Source organism: Phaenicophaeus curvirostris, chromosome 1 (genome assembly GCF_032191515.1).
Source record: "Phaenicophaeus curvirostris isolate KB17595 chromosome 1, BPBGC_Pcur_1.0, whole genome shotgun sequence".
In the NCBI taxonomy this organism is placed as follows: Eukaryota; Metazoa; Chordata; class Aves; order Cuculiformes; family Cuculidae; genus Phaenicophaeus; species Phaenicophaeus curvirostris.
This window is the reverse complement of record NC_091392.1, coordinates 80,069,102-80,085,697: the sequence shown is the minus strand read 5'-3', so window position 1 is coordinate 80,085,697 and position 16,596 is coordinate 80,069,102. Positions and strand designations below refer to the sequence as shown.

At 44.4% G+C, this 16,596-nt stretch overlaps 2 protein-coding genes across 2 annotated transcripts; both read right to left on the bottom strand.

Moving 5' to 3' along the window:
- Window positions 1-2,665: 2,665 nt before the first annotated feature.
- On the bottom strand, window positions 2,666-4,496 carry LOC138716705 (probable G-protein coupled receptor 19). The gene has a single exon (XM_069849875.1). The coding sequence runs from the start codon at window positions 4,070-4,072 to the stop codon at window positions 2,828-2,830; it is 1,245 nt and encodes a 414-aa protein (XP_069705976.1). The 5' UTR covers window positions 4,073-4,496; the 3' UTR covers window positions 2,666-2,827.
- A 6,686-nt stretch (window positions 4,497-11,182) lies between these two features.
- On the bottom strand, window positions 11,183-12,724 carry LOC138716704 (probable G-protein coupled receptor 19). The gene has a single exon (XM_069849874.1). It carries the CDS (start codon window positions 12,587-12,589, stop codon window positions 11,345-11,347), a length of 1,245 nt encoding a protein of 414 aa, XP_069705975.1. The 5' UTR covers window positions 12,590-12,724; the 3' UTR covers window positions 11,183-11,344.
- Between the last annotated feature and the right edge of the window lie 3,872 nt (window positions 12,725-16,596).

Genomic DNA, 16,596 nt, shown 5'->3' with positions numbered 1-16,596 from the left:
GAGCAAAGCTTTCAAGATCCACATCCCTATCTCATGTACTGCTGCCCGCTTCCTGGCTCTACACAGCTGGTGGAGATTCCTGTTCTGCAGCATGGGTAGCTAAAGATGACTAGAAATGTGGATAGGCTGTTTTGTGGATGAAACTTTCAGGGACAGTGTGGTCTCAGCTCAACTTAGGGTAAAAGCTTCTGAACTGAACTGATGATGTAAGTTGATATATGTTATTGCATCTTATATCAGCCTCTGAGAGAATAACTTGAACTGCAGGGTGAGATCATGGGAGCAGGTAATATGGACAGAATAAAATAAAGGAAGGAAACGTTCTTAATTTCCAGCACATCTAAAGAATATATGTTACGCTCGGCTACTGCATAAGCATGAATTTTTGCACTGATTCAAACATTTATGCTGGGATGTGAGAGTGCCTTGGCCCTTTTTTAGTAATGTGGGTCTAGTTCTCCCATGACACAGGTTACCTGTGCCAGACATAGTGACAGAGAGTGGGATGGCACTGGTGTCTAATAATCATGCCAAGGACAGAGTTGCTGGCTATTGCTAAAAAAACCCCAAAAACTAAGCATATGATGAAGTCAGCTGTTGAGCATCTCTATGTTCTGGAGGAAACCCTGGGGGAGGGTCAATGTCCTTACCTTGGCCAGGAACCTCCCAAGCAGCAATTCTCTCTCTGTGCAGCTGTGGACTCAGGCTACCATGTGGAACCTGTCCTCCACCAGCCTGAAGTTTCTGCAGATCTGTGGGTGACCCAAGCACAAGTGAAGCAAACAAAGAGTTGCCAGGAGCAACTGACCCCAACACAGAACATGGGACCTCTTCCCACAGCTGTCTCCTGGGGAAACCTTTGCTCAGCTCTGGAAAGGGACTCAGTTGCCTCAGTCTTGGGCTTGGGATGAGGCAAATTTGAGAGCACAGAAGTCCTCTGTTGACATGCCCTGCGGCTTTGCAGAGCTGTGGTGATTGCCAGAGGACTCCAACCCCTTGACTTTTGAAATGTCAGTGGCTCAGCTTACAGTGCATCCTTTCTATTTTTCCTCTTTTCCTTTCAAGTAGGTCCCCTTCTTTGCTTGCCAGACCCTTGCAGGCCTCCTTCATTCCATCCCCTGTACAGATGTGACCTTGCCTGGGCACTGGTAACACTTAACTTTCACGGCTTTGAGGCTCGGTACTGAATGTCACCAAATGGGTGAGCACAAGGCCAAAGAACAGGTTAGACCTGTGTTTCGAGGGGTTATACGGCTCTGTTAGCTGTGAAACTGCTAACTAGTCGGTGGCCCGTAGTTGAACTTGGGGGCCCCTCATTTTTTCCCTCTCTAAAGCAGCACAGAGCAACCACCCAGTGGCCTCATTGGTGACTCCCTCACCAATCCTACAACTAACACAATCTGTAATCCCTCTGCTTTTCAGAGGGTGTTTGTCACCTGCATGGATGCAAGCATGACCTCTGTATTTCTGGGTGAGCACCACGGTACAGATTCTGGGATCAAACTGCAGTGGGTCCTTTTTGGCAGTGTTGTACATCCTGTGGTACATGACAGTCGTACCAGGACAAGAAGGAGACAAGAAGGAATCTGTTGGTTGGTTTTGCATTGCAAGACTTTTGGTAGCAGGGCTGCTACAGGAGTGGCTGCTGCTGGAGGCTGCTGGAAGGCAGGGCTGTCTGTCTCCATGGAAGGCCGGCCTCCGGCCGAGGCCAAGCCAGCAATAAAAGTGGTAACAGCCCATTGGGGAAGGGGAGAAACCAGAGTAGGGGGCAGCAACAGCAGATGGAGAGAGAAGAGATGTGGGAGAAACAGCCCTGCAGATAGCAGATGTAGAGGAAGAACACTGCAGACATGCCAGGCAAATAGCAGTGCAGATAACACAAAGTTAGGTGGAGAAGAATGGAGAGAGAGCATCCCTTGCAGCTCCTGGAGGAGGTTATGGTCGAGCAGGCAGTCTCCATTGGCCTTCTTGGCCACGTGGGCACACTGCTGGCTCATGTTCAGTTGGCTGTCAACCAACACTCCCAAGTCCTTCTCCTCCAGGCAGCTTTCCAGCCAGACTTCTCCTAGTCTGTAGCACTGCATAGGATTGTTATGCCCCAAGTGCAGGACCCGGCATTTGGCTTTGTTGAATCTCATGCCGTTGGTCTCAACCCAGCTGTCCAATCTATTCAGATCCCTTTGCAGAGCCTCCCTATCTTCCAGCAGATCGACACTTCCACCCAGCTTAGTGAGAGAAACTGAGGGGAATTCATCAATGGGACGCTAGTGTTGACTTCATTTGGGGAATAAATAGTTACATGTTTTCCGATGGCTTGCTACTGTAATTCTGGGCAATACTACAGGAATTAAGAAAATAGATCCATATTCCATACACAGACTCAGTCCCGTTCTTATCAATGAAGGTGACAAATGTATTACAAAAACATCCTAACAAAGGCTGTCCATGGCAGGAAGTACAGGTGGCTTTGAGAGATTTTATGCATGTATACACCATGGCAAATGGACAGGGTTCAGCAAAGCATTGGTTTATCTTTCCCTTTTTTCCCCCTTCATACAGAGAGCAAAAGAGCTTTTCTGTTTGTTTTTTTTAAAAAAGTAACAGTCTTGCTTTAGCGAGAGTAGTAGAATGTACTAAAAAAGCAGAATCTAACTGAAATAAAATACACCAGACATATGAAAATCAAGACATTTAATAAAATAAAACATCTTTTTTTTCTTATTCCATAGAAGAAGTGTTAAAAATATGTAAATACAAATTGATTCAAAACCGAGAGAAAGCTCCTTGTTCTGGGGCAACATAGTAATTTTTCAAACAATGAGGCCAACTAGACAAACGTATTTGGAGGATTGGACTGAATAGGCCAGGCAAGCTTTTTTTCCTTTGCCTCCCTGTTAAAAGCATCATAGATGGAGTCTTTGGTGACAGTTTTGACGGGAGCTGGGATTTCTGCGATGCCAACGTGATTTTTTTTGGCTATCCTGGAACTGGTGGTAATAGTGTATGCATTGCTTCTGTAGCATTTCATGGCAGACATGCAAAAAGTTTCTTTCATCCCTCTTCTGAAGTTTGCATTATAGAGGGAGTAGAGAGTTGGCTTAGTGGCTGAAGCACTGAAAGAGATGCAGGTGATGGCCAGGAAAACCAAGGAGCTCTTTCTGTAGTCTGCTTCCTGTGGGTGCCACAGCTGTACCATGTAAAAAGGGAGCCAGGCCAGGAGAAAGAGAGAGTTTAACATTAAGAACATCTTGATGGTTTTCACTTTTGTCCTTGGGACGATATTCATTGTCCTCCTGACAGTCCTGCCGTCAGTGCCTATTCTCCAAATGTACCTGACAACCTTCTGGTAGAAGAGGAAAATGAGGATGCATGGGATCAAAAACACCCACAGGAGGTGGATGATACCATAGGTGGCTCCTTCCCAAGAATGAGGGAGGAAAAAGTTGCAGTGGTTGTTACTGTTGGAGCCATAGAAAAAGAGAGCTGGTGACGCAAATACAGCGCCAACTAGCCAAGAGGCCAGAATCATGTTCTTGGCTTTCTCCCTCGACACTTTGAAGCTCAAGGGGTAGACAATAGTGTAGAATCGATCCACAGCTATTGAGAGGAGCACATATATCTGGACGCCAGGGGTGAGGTGCTGCATGTAGCGTATCAGCTTGCATATCACGCTTCCCAGTGTCCACCTGCCATAGGTAAACTGGAGCAACAGGAAGGGTGCGCTTGTGACACTGATGAGAAGGTCTGCACAAGCCATGGACACAACAAAATAGTTCGTGGTGGATTGTGTCCTTCTGCTCCTCTGGATCACAACGCAGACAAGGGAATTTCCAAAGACAGAAACCAGCCACAACACTCCCCAAACCATGCTGATTGCTGCGATTTCCCCCGGCCTCAGGTCATAGTGCAAGAGAGTGTGGTTCCTGCTTGAGCCGGGTACTGTGGGTGACTCTGTCTTCTCATAGCCAGCAGGCGGGCTGGAGATTTCTGGGGAGCTCTTGTTCTGCAGCAGGAGCAATAAGGTAGGGTGAACCAAAGGACTGCTGCTGTTATCCATGCTGTAGGCGAACATGGCCAAGTCTTTTGCTCAGGCTGCATAAAGAGAAAAGCGAGAAGGTTCTGTTTAACAAGTGTGCGCAAAGATCCTACTTTAACCAAGGGAAGATAATTCTAAGTAGTGTGCATCCAAGTGACAGTGATAGATTTCAGAGAAACACTCTATATGTGAGGTTAACTGGTGGAGCAGAGGCATTTCAGGTTAATTCAGATTTCTGTTAACAGAGCATGGAACCTCTGCCCACAGCTGTGTCCTGGGGAAGCCCTTGCTCAGCTATGGGAAGGGATGAAGTTGCCTTGTCTTGGCCTTGGGATATGTCAAATTTGGGAGCTCAGGAATCCTCTGTTGACGTGACCTGCTGCCACTGAGATAGTATCTATGGCCCAACCTATGTTTTTCCTCTGTGGGTAAGTTTCTTTTTGACAGCAGAAACTTACACTTCAGCATGATGAGTAATACTCCTAACAGCAACATGAGGGTGAAAAGCTCAGCATGTGCAGGGCTCTGTATGGGTCTAGGGTATGAGTTACTAGTGATTCTGTATCTTGCCACATGAGGTAGCTCCAATTCCTGTGTACCCATTTGCTGCATCGTTTATTGAAACATGTTTTAATTGTTAGTGAACTACTGTTCAACCTGCATGTATCAGATGCATAAGAAAATAATGATAAGTTCATTAGCCTCCCTCTGACTCGCAGGTCAATAAGACAGTATTTGAAATGGAAAAAGTAGAAGTAACATACAGCATATATGTGTGGCCTAATTACATTTTCATTTAACAACAATTCTTCTGTTTGATTTTCCCTTTTAACTTATATATCACTGATCTGAGTGAAACGATATTTTCTAGTAATTGTGAGTCTGCATGGATTCAGCAGCATCAAAATTTTCACTTTTTATTTTGAACATTTTAGAGTGGCAATCCTTTTAATACTGATGCAAGGACTTCCCGTATTGCTTTTTAAAATCCTAATCTTGTACGTTTGCCGGGGGAAAAGAAAGGATGTGAAATGACTTGTAATTGTCAAAGAGGTATTCCCTATGTTACATTTTCTGTTTTATAGACCTTAATTTGCAGTTTCAAGATCCAAACACTCAATTTTTAGAGCTATCCCTTTGGATTGATACCGAAGGAAACACACTCTTGTTAACTCTCCAATACAGATCTTCTACTTAGAGATGAAGCATGTCAGCCACAGGAACCACTTCATATAATCACTGCCAGATCTACTTTGCTGTTGCATGATGCCCTTATGGCATAGTTACTATGTACTTGCATGTTTACCATCTTGTCTGGAAACGTAGCATCCATTGCACTTTGAAGGGTAAAATCTACTAAACTTTGGAAGAGTAAAACCTAAACAACTCGGGTTCTTTGGCCTGGAGAAAAGGAAGCTGAGGGGGGCTTTGTCATTGTCTGTAACCACCTGAAAGGAGAGGTTGTAGAGAAATGGGTGTTGGTCTGTTCTCCCAAGTAACAAGTGACAGGATGAGAGGAAATGGCCTCAAGTGGTGTCAGGGTAGGTTCAGATTGGACCTCAGGAAAAATTTCTTCACCAAAAGGGTTCTCAGGCACTGGCATAGGTTGCCCAGGGAAGTGGTTGAGTCCCTATCCCTGGAGGTGTTTAAAGACAGATAGAGGAGGTGCTTGGAGATCTGGTTTAGTAGTGGACAGGTATGGCTGGACTCAATGATCTCAAAGGTCTTTTCCAACCAAATGACTCTATGATTCTAATAAGATATGCAAAGGAATGCAATAAATGTTATTTTTAATACTTAATTCAAAGAATAAACATTTCTTTCCCCAACCACTGCTTTTTGAAGATTAAGAAGACACATTACTTAACCTAGCACTAGCAGAGCTATTCAATGTATGTTATCTCTCTGCATCGTAACTGTAAAACACCAAGTAAGCTTCAGACCAGCAAATTATTTCAAAAGTGTTAAGCTGGTAATTTACTCCATGAACTTCTCTCTCTGACGAATACCTTGGGAATAGCTGCCAGACTGGAAGAGGAATGCTTTATCTAACTGAGTTTAATCAACATTAGAAGTGGGAGTAAATTGAATCAGAATGAGGAGGCTTCTGTCTGGGTGTTAGATGCTAGAAGGTGATGTTCATCTCTGCATAAATTCAAATTAACTACCCTGTGCATGCATCGTCCCAATGTAAAAACAGAGGAGCACAAAGCACAAAGTCTTTTAACCTCTATGTGTTTCTTGCTATGCAGAGACGACTATGTGCATATTGCGGCCATTTAGTACTTTCACTTCCCGGCGGAGGAATGTGGACACACATTTTATAAGCACACAGATTCCCTGCCCTGGTCTAGGGCTCATAAAAATGCTCAGCTGTCCTGTTTATCTTATGAAGGCTTTTCTGTTCTCTGGGCAGCTCTTCTGAGCAAAGTCTGAAAATCTCTTGAGGAGAAGTGTATTCTTTCTCACTCTCTGCATTACAATGCATGGGGATAGAAAATATCTGTCCCTCTTTTATCAGAATAAAATGTTTTGGATGGAGCAAAGCTTTCAAGATCCACATCCCTATCTCATGTACTGCTGCCCGCTTCCTGGCTCTACACAGCTGGTGGAGATTCCTGTTCTGCAGCATGGGTAGCTAAAGATGACTAGAAGTGTGGATAGGCTGTTTTGTGGATGAAACTTTCAGGGACAGTGTGGTCTCAGCTCAACTTAGGGTAAAAGCTTCTGAACTGAACTGATGATGTAAGTTGATATATGTTATTGCATCTTATATCAGCCTCTGAGAGAATAACTTGAACTGCAGGGTGAGATCATGGGAGCAGGTAATATGGACAGAATAAAATAAAGGAAGGAAACGTTCTTAATTTCCAGCACATCTAAAGAATATATGTTACGCTCGGCTACTGCATAAGCATGAATCTAAACAAGATTTTTCTGCTGTGTGCTTGAGGAAAGTAAAGGCAACCAGACAGTCACTTTGCCAACAACCTTCATTGACTCTTCCTGTTCTTACCTGATTATTTTAACAAGGTATTAAATCCACTTGCTGGAATTGGGGCCAATTTATCTTTTTTTTTTACTAGTTGCTTAAGGAAAAATTCTTTCTCCACTGTATCCCTTTAACAGAGCTTAGGAAGTGATAAGCCATGCAGTAACTACCTAGGCCAAGAACAGGGTGCACCTACTGCTTCTGGATCTGCCAGCTCATGTGAAGCAACTACTCTGACTGTGGACCTGTAGCACTGGGTCTGAGACCTGTCCAGGGGCAAATCCGTGGGGCATAATTTTGATGAGCAGTCAGGGTTCAAAAACATGCATAAGTCACAAGTTACTGCATATTGGCTGAGTCTTCTTAGAAGCAGCTCATTGTGGTGTTAAAGGTCCTGGGAGTAATGTTTTTTTCCTACTTTTGAATAAAATGATTTTTTCTCATGTATTGATGGTGAGTAAAGACTGACATGTAGGCAGTTACTGTAGCTCTATTGACCTGAGGTAGTTGCTAAGACACAATAATTTATTCATGCACCTAAGTCCTAAAAACACATCTATTCTCTGTTGGCAGTGGGAAGGAACAGTACCTGCCTATTCCCATCATCATGCTCTGGTTCAGAGGCAGGTAGTGGTAAAGTAAGAGCCAGATTTGCGCTCATTGCTACCCAGACAGACACCCTCACCTCATTGGCATCTGCAGAGCTAGGGAACAGGTGTAACTCTTCAATCAGGGCTTTGCTGAAGCACATGTAGAGTTTGAAGCTCTCAGATTTGTAGAGAGAATGACCTTTCTGGAGAGACAGGCAGGGTCACCTACAGCAGTTGGATCATCTGTATGGTCCAGGAGAGACATAGCCTTCCTTCCACAGACCTGGGCTGTCCCAAATGAATTGCTGGGTTTGCCATGACCTTTTGACAGTCTGATTTTTCTGTCTGGCTCCTCTCCTACTGTCGATGGTCTGGTCTAGCTAATCACTGGAGACACAAACAGCACAACGCTCTGTCTACTACCTCATGAGCATAGTGAGTGCAACACACTGTTTACAAACAGGTACACAGTGGGTTTGAGTCTCCTGTTGTAGACGTGGCTCTTTTTCCCCAAAGACCCTCAGAGTTTTAAATGTATCAGAGCTTTATTTTATCCTCCTACTGCTGTGACTAATAGGCAAACTTCTAGATTAGCACTGATCTAAAAAAGATAGCAGAACCCAGACTTATGCACACTGTGACCGTGGGGGCATGAAAAAGTGGGAGCAAGGAGAAGAGGGACCGACCTAATTACCAGCTCTGCTGTCAAAATGCATTACACCTACTTGAGTTGTCCAAGAAGACTGAGGAGAAGGTGGAAATATACTTTTGCAGGCTATTTAACTTCCTTAGGGGATTGAGTCTGTCGTTGGACATGACTAGGCTGTACTGATTCACAGCTTAAAAAATAGGTGCTTTCTCCCACACACTTACATTAATTTTTGGCAACACCAGCCATTGCCCACAACACAGCACGCTCTTCTGCTTGACACGAGGAACACAGTGCTTACCAGGGCGGGTTTGTCATGGTGGGTGTTGAGAGCTAAGTTGTGGTGAATCGCATGCTTGGCTGATTTCTCTTCCCATCACTTGGAAATGCTCACCCTCTCCCTGCCAGGTGTCCTCTCCCCCGCGGGGAAAACATGCCAGCAGCTTCAGTGAGGACTCTGGCAGTTTAGCTCTCCCTCTCACTAGCAGTGAGCACAAATTTTCCTCCTAGGAGAACTTCAGAGGCTTTTTGTGGCTTCTATGTAATAAGATCTTATAGAAATGAATTATTGATATCAAATCTTGTAAAAGCTACTTCCTCAGCACACAAGTAGTTAACATAGTAATAGGATTTTTTGCACTGATTCAAACATTTATGCTGGGATGTGAGAGTGCCTTGGCCCTTTTTTTAGTAATGTGGGTCTAGTTCTCCCATGACACAGGTTACCTGTGCCAGACATAGTGACAGAGAGTGGGATGGCACTGGTGTCTAATAATCATGCCAAGGACAGAGTTGCTGGCTATTGCTAAAAAAACCCCAAAAACTAAGCATATGATGAAGTCAGCTGTTGAGCATCTCTATGTTCTGGAGGAAACCCTGGGGGAGGGTCAATGTCCTTACCTTGGCCAGGAACCTCCCAAGCAGCAATTCTCTCTCTGTGCAGCTGTGGACTCAGGCTACCATGTGGAACCTGTCCTCTACCAGCCTGAAGTTTCTGCAGATCTGTGGGTGACCCAAGCACAAGTGAAGCAAACAAAGAGTTGCCAGGAGCAACTGACCCCAACACAGAACATGGGACCTCTTCCCACAGCTGTCTCCTGGGGAAACCTTTGCTCAGCTCTGGAAAGGGACTCAGTTGCCTCAGTCTTGGGCTTGGGATGAGGCAAATTTGAGAGCACAGAAGTCCTCTGTTGACATGCCCTGCGGCTTTGCAGAGCTGTGGTGATTGCCAGAGGACTCCAACCCCTTGACTTTTGAAATGTCAGTGGCTCAGCTTACAGTGCATCCTTTCTATTTTTCCTCTTTTCCTTTCAAGTAGGTCCCCTTCTTTGCTTGCCAGACCCTTGCAGGCCTCCTTCATTCCATCCCCTGTACAGATGTGACCTTGCCTGGGCACTGGTAACACTTAACTTTCACGGCTTTGAGGCTCGGTACTGAATGTCACCAAATGGGTGAGCACAAGGCCAAAGAACAGGTTAGACCTGTGTTTCGAGGGGTTATACGGCTCTGTTAGCTGTGAAACTGCTAACTAGTCGGTGGCCCGTAGTTGAACTTGGGGGCCCCTCATTTTTTCCCTCTCTAAAGCAGCACAGAGCAACCACCCAGTGGCCTCATTGGTGACTCCCTCACCAATCCTACAACTAACACAATCTGTAATCCCTCTGCTTTTCAGAGGGTGTTTGTCACCTGCATGGATGCAAGCATGACCTCTGTATTTCTGGGTGAGCACCACGGTACAGATTCTGGGATCAAACTGCAGTGGGTCCTTTTTGGCAGTGTTGTACATCCTGTGGTACATGACAGTCGTACCAGGACAAGAAGGAGACAAGAAGGAATCTGTTGGTTGGTTTTGCATTGCAAGACTTTTGGTAGCAGGGCTGCTACAGGAGTGGCTGCTGCTGGAGGCTGCTGGAAGGCAGGGCTGTCTGTCTCCATGGAAGGCCGGCCTCCGGCCGAGGCCAAGCCAGCAATAAAAGTGGTAACAGCCCATTGGGGAAGGGGAGAAACCAGAGTAGGGGGCAGCAACAGCAGATGGAGAGAGAAGAGATGTGGGAGAAACAGCCCTGCAGATAGCAGATGTAGAGGAAGAACACTGCAGACATGCCAGGCAAATAGCAGTGCAGATAACACAAAGTTAGGTGGAGAAGAATGGAGAGAGAGCATCCCTTGCAGCTCCTGGAGGAGGTTATGGTCGAGCAGGCAGTCTCCATTGGCCTTCTTGGCCACGTGGGCACACTGCTGGCTCATGTTCAGTTGGCTGTCAACCAACACTCCCAAGTCCTTCTCCTCCAGGCAGCTTTCCAGCCAGACTTCTCCTAGTCTGTAGCACTGCATAGGATTGTTATGCCCCAAGTGCAGGACCCGGCATTTGGCTTTGTTGAATCTCATGCCGTTGGTCTCAACCCAGCTGTCCAATCTATTCAGATCCCTTTGCAGAGCCTCCCTATCTTCCAGCAGATCGACACTTCCACCCAGCTTAGTGAGAGAAACTGAGGGGAATTCATCAATGGGACGCTAGTGTTGACTTCATTTGGGGAATAAATAGTTACATGTTTTCCGATGGCTTGCTACTGTAATTCTGGGCAATACTACAGGAATTAAGAAAATAGATCCATATTCCATACACAGACTCAGTCCCGTTCTTATCAATGAAGGTGACAAATGTATTACAAAAACATCCTAACAAAGGCTGTCCATGGCAGGAAGTACAGGTGGCTTTGAGAGATTTTATGCATGTATACACCATGGCAAATGGACAGGGTTCAGCAAAGCATTGGTTTATCTTTCCCTTTTTTCCCCCTTCATACAGAGAGCAAAAGAGCTTTTCTGTTTGTTTTTTTTAAAAAAGTAACAGTCTTGCTTTAGCGAGAGTAGTAGAATGTACTAAAAAAGCAGAATCTAACTGAAATAAAATACACCAGACATATGAAAATCAAGACATTTAATAAAATAAAACATCTTTTTTTTCTTATTCCATAGAAGAAGTGTTAAAAATATGTAAATACAAATTGATTCAAAACCGAGAGAAAGCTCCTTGTTCTGGGGCAACATAGTAATTTTTCAAACAATGAGGCCAACTAGACAAACGTATTTGGAGGATTGGACTGAATAGGCCAGGCAAGCTTTTTTTCCTTTGCCTCCCTGTTAAAAGCATCATAGATGGAGTCTTTGGTGACAGTTTTGACGGGAGCTGGGATTTCTGCGATGCCAACGTGATTTTTTTTGGCTATCCTGGAACTGGTGGTAATAGTGTATGCATTGCTTCTGTAGCATTTCATGGCAGACATGCAAAAAGTTTCTTTCATCCCTCTTCTGAAGTTTGCATTATAGAGGGAGTAGAGAGTTGGCTTAGTGGCTGAAGCACTGAAAGAGATGCAGGTGATGGCCAGGAAAACCAAGGAGCTCTTTCTGTAGTCTGCTTCCTGTGGGTGCCACAGCTGTACCATGTAAAAAGGGAGCCAGGCCAGGAGAAAGAGAGAGTTTAACATTAAGAACATCTTGATGGTTTTCACTTTTGTCCTTGGGACGATATTCATTGTCCTCCTGACAGTCCTGCCGTCAGTGCCTATTCTCCAAATGTACCTGACAACCTTCTGGTAGAAGAGGAAAATGAGGATGCATGGGATCAAAAACACCCACAGGAGGTGGATGATACCATAGGTGGCTCCTTCCCAAGAATGAGGGAGGAAAAAGTTGCAGTGGTTGTTACTGTTGGAGCCATAGAAAAAGAGAGCTGGTGACGCAAATACAGCGCCAACTAGCCAAGAGGCCAGAATCATGTTCTTGGCTTTCTCCCTCGACACTTTGAAGCTCAAGGGGTAGACAATAGTGTAGAATCGATCCACAGCTATTGAGAGGAGCACATATATCTGGACGCCAGGGGTGAGGTGCTGCATGTAGCGTATCAGCTTGCATATCACGCTTCCCAGTGTCCACCTGCCATAGGTAAACTGGAGCAACAGGAAGGGTGCGCTTGTGACACTGATGAGAAGGTCTGCACAAGCCATGGACACAACAAAATAGTTCGTGGTGGATTGTGTCCTTCTGCTCCTCTGGATCACAACGCAGACAAGGGAATTTCCAAAGACAGAAACCAGCCACAACACTCCCCAAACCATGCTGATTGCTGCGATTTCCCCCGGCCTCAGGTCATAGTGCAAGAGAGTGTGGTTCCTGCTTGAGCCGGGTACTGTGGGTGACTCTGTCTTCTCATAGCCAGCAGGCGGGCTGGAGATTTCTGGGGAGCTCTTGTTCTGCAGCAGGAGCAATAAGGTAGGGTGAACCAAAGGACTGCTGCTGTTATCCATGCTGTAGGCGAACATGGCCAAGTCTTTTGCTCAGGCTGCATAAAGAGAAAAGCGAGAAGGTTCTGTTTAACAAGTGTGCGCAAAGATCCTACTTTAACCAAGGGAAGATAATTCTAAGTAGTGTGCATCCAAGTGACAGTGATAGATTTCAGAGAAACACTCTATATGTGAGGTTAACTGGTGGAGCAAAGGCATTTCAGGTTAATTCAGATTTCTGTTAACAGAGCATGGAACCTCTGCCCACAGCTGTGTCCTGGGGAAGCCCTTGCTCAGCTATGGGAAGGGATGAAGTTGCCTTGTCTTGGCCTTGGGATATGTCAAATTTGGGAGCTCAGGAATCCTCTGTTGACGTGACCTGCTGCCACTGAGATAGTATCTATGGCCCAACCTATGTTTTTCCTCTGTGGGTAAGTTTCTTTTTGACAGCAGAAACTTACACTTCAGCATGATGAGTAATACTCCTAACAGCAACATGAGGGTGAAAAGCTCAGCATGTGCAGGGCTCTGTATGGGTCTAGGGTATGAGTTACTAGTGATTCTGTATCTTGCCACATGAGGTAGCTCCAATTCCTGTGTACCCATTTGCTGCATCGTTTATTGAAACATGTTTTAATTGTTAGTGAACTACTGTTCAACCTGCATGTATCAGATGCATAAGAAAATAATGATAAGTTCATTAGCCTCCCTCTGACTCGCAGGTCAATAAGACAGTATTTGAAATGGAAAAAGTAGAAGTAACATACAGCATATATGTGTGGCCTAATTACATTTTCATTTAACAACAATTCTTCTGTTTGATTTTCCCTTTTAACTTATATATCACTGATCTGAGTGAAACGATATTTTCTAGTAATTGTGAGTCTGCATGGATTCAGCAGCATCAAAATTTTCACTTTTTATTTTGAACATTTTAGAGTGGCAATCCTTTTAATACTGATGCAAGGACTTCCCGTATTGCTTTTTAAAATCCTAATCTTGTACGTTTGCCGGGGGAAAAGAAAGGATGTGAAATGACTTGTAATTGTCAAAGAGGTATTCCCTATGTTACATTTTCTGTTTTATAGACCTTAATTTGCAGTTTCAAGATCCAAACACTCAATTTTTAGAGCTATCCCTTTGGATTGATACCGAAGGAAACACACTCTTGTTAACTCTCCAATACAGATCTTCTACTTAGAGATGAAGCATGTCAGCCACAGGAACCACTTCATATAATCACTGCCAGATCTACTTTGCTGTTGCATGATGCCCTTATGGCATAGTTACTATGTACTTGCATGTTTACCATCTTGTCTGGAAACGTAGCATCCATTGCACTTTGAAGGGTAAAATCTACTAAACTTTGGAAGAGTAAAACCTAAACAACTCGGGTTCTTTGGCCTGGAGAAAAGGAAGCTGAGGGGGGCTTTGTCATTGTCTGTAACCACCTGAAAGGAGAGGTTGTAGAGAAATGGGTGTTGGTCTGTTCTCCCAAGTAACAAGTGACAGGATGAGAGGAAATGGCCTCAAGTGGTGTCAGGGTAGGTTCAGATTGGACCTCAGGAAAAATTTCTTCACCAAAAGGGTTCTCAGGCACTGGCATAGGTTGCCCAGGGAAGTGGTTGAGTCCCTATCCCTGGAGGTGTTTAAAGACAGATAGAGGAGGTGCTTGGAGATCTGGTTTAGTAGTGGACAGGTATGGCTGGACTCAATGATCTCAAAGGTCTTTTCCAACCAAATGACTCTATGATTCTAATAAGATATGCAAAGGAATGCAATAAATGTTATTTTTAATACTTAATTCAAAGAATAAACATTTCTTTCCCCAACCACTGCTTTTTGAAGATTAAGAAGACACATTACTTAACCTAGCACTAGCAGAGCTATTCAATGTATGTTATCTCTCTGCATCGTAACTGTAAAACACCAAGTAAGCTTCAGACCAGCAAATTATTTCAAAAGTGTTAAGCTGGTAATTTACTCCATGAACTTCTCTCTCTGACGAATACCTTGGGAATAGCTGCCAGACTGGAAGAGGAATGCTTTATCTAACTGAGTTTAATCAACATTAGAAGTGGGAGTAAATTGAATCAGAATGAGGAGGCTTCTGTCTGGGTGTTAGATGCTAGAAGGTGATGTTCATCTCTGCATAAATTCAAATTAACTACCCTGTGCATGCATCGTCCCAATGTAAAAACAGAGGAGCACAAAGCACAAAGTCTTTTAACCTCTATGTGTTTCTTGCTATGCAGAGACGACTATGTGCATATTGCGGCCATTTAGTACTTTCACTTCCCGGCGGAGGAATGTGGACACACATTTTATAAGCACACAGATTCCCTGCCCTGGTCTAGGGCTCATAAAAATGCTCAGCTGTCCTGTTTATCTTATGAAGGCTTTTCTGTTCTCTGGGCAGCTCTTCTGAGCAAAGTCTGAAAATCTCTTGAGGAGAAGTGTATTCTTTCTCACTCTCTGCATTACAATGCATGGGGATAGAAAATATCTGTCCCTCTTTTATCAGAATAAAATGTTTTGGATGGAGCAAAGCTTTCAAGATCCACATCCCTATCTCATGTACTGCTGCCCGCTTCCTGGCTCTACACAGCTGGTGGAGATTCCTGTTCTGCAGCATGGGTAGCTAAAGATGACTAGAAGTGTGGATAGGCTGTTTTGTGGATGAAACTTTCAGGGACAGTGTGGTCTCAGCTCAACTTAGGGTAAAAGCTTCTGAACTGAACTGATGATGTAAGTTGATATATGTTATTGCATCTTATATCAGCCTCTGAGAGACTAACTTGAACTGCAGGGTGAGATCATGGGAGCAGGTAATATGGACAGAATAAAATAAAGGAAGGAAACGTTCTTAATTTCCAGCACATCTAAAGAATATATGTTACGCTCGGCTACTGCATAAGCATGAATCTAAACAAGATTTTTCTGCTGTGTGCTTGAGGAAAGTAAAGGCAACCAGACAGTCACTTTGCCAACAACCTTCATTGACTCTTCCTGTTCTTACCTGATTATTTTAACAAGGTATTAAATCCACTTGCTGGAATTGGGGCCAATTTATCTTTTTTTTTTACTAGTTGCTTAAGGAAAAATTCTTTCTCCACTGTATCCCTTTAACAGAGCTTAGGAAGTGATAAGCCATGCAGTAACTACCTAGGCCAAGAACAGGGTGCACCTACTGCTTCTGGATCTGCCAGCTCATGTGAAGCAACTACTCTGACTGTGGACCTGTAGCACTGGGTCTGAGACCTGTCCAGGGGCAAATCCGTGGGGCATAATTTTGATGAGCAGTCAGGGTTCAAAAACATGCATAAGTCACAAGTTACTGCATATTGGCTGAGTCTTCTTAGAAGCAGCTCATTGTGGTGTTAAAGGTCCTGGGAGTAATGTTTTTTTCCTACTTTTGAATAAAATGATTTTTTCTCATGTATTGATGGTGAGTAAAGACTGACATGTAGGCAGTTACTGTAGCTCTATTGACCTGAGGTAGTTGCTAAGACACAATAATTTATTCATGCACCTAAGTCCTAAAAACACATCTATTCTCTGTTGGCAGTGGGAAGGAACAGTACCTGCCTATTCCCATCATCATGCTCTGGTTCAGAGGCAGGTAGTGGTAAAGTAAGAGCCAGATTTGCGCTCATTGCTACCCAGACAGACACCCTCACCTCATTGGCATCTGCAGAGCTAGGGAACAGGTGTAACTCTTCAATCAGGGCTTTGCTGAAGCACATGTAGAGTTTGAAGCTCTCAGATTTGTAGAGAGAATGACCTTTCTGGAGAGACAGGCAGGGTCACCTACAGCAGTTGGATCATCTGTATGGTCCAGGAGAGACATAGCCTTCCTTCCACAGACCTGGGCTGTCCCAAATGAATTGCTGGGTTTGCCATGACCTTTTGACAGTCTGATTTTTCTGTCTGGCTCCTCTCCTACTGTCGATGGTCTGGTCTAGCTAATCACTGGAGACACAAACAGCACAACGCTCTGTCTACTACCTCATGAGCATAGTGAGTGCAACACACTGTTTACAAAC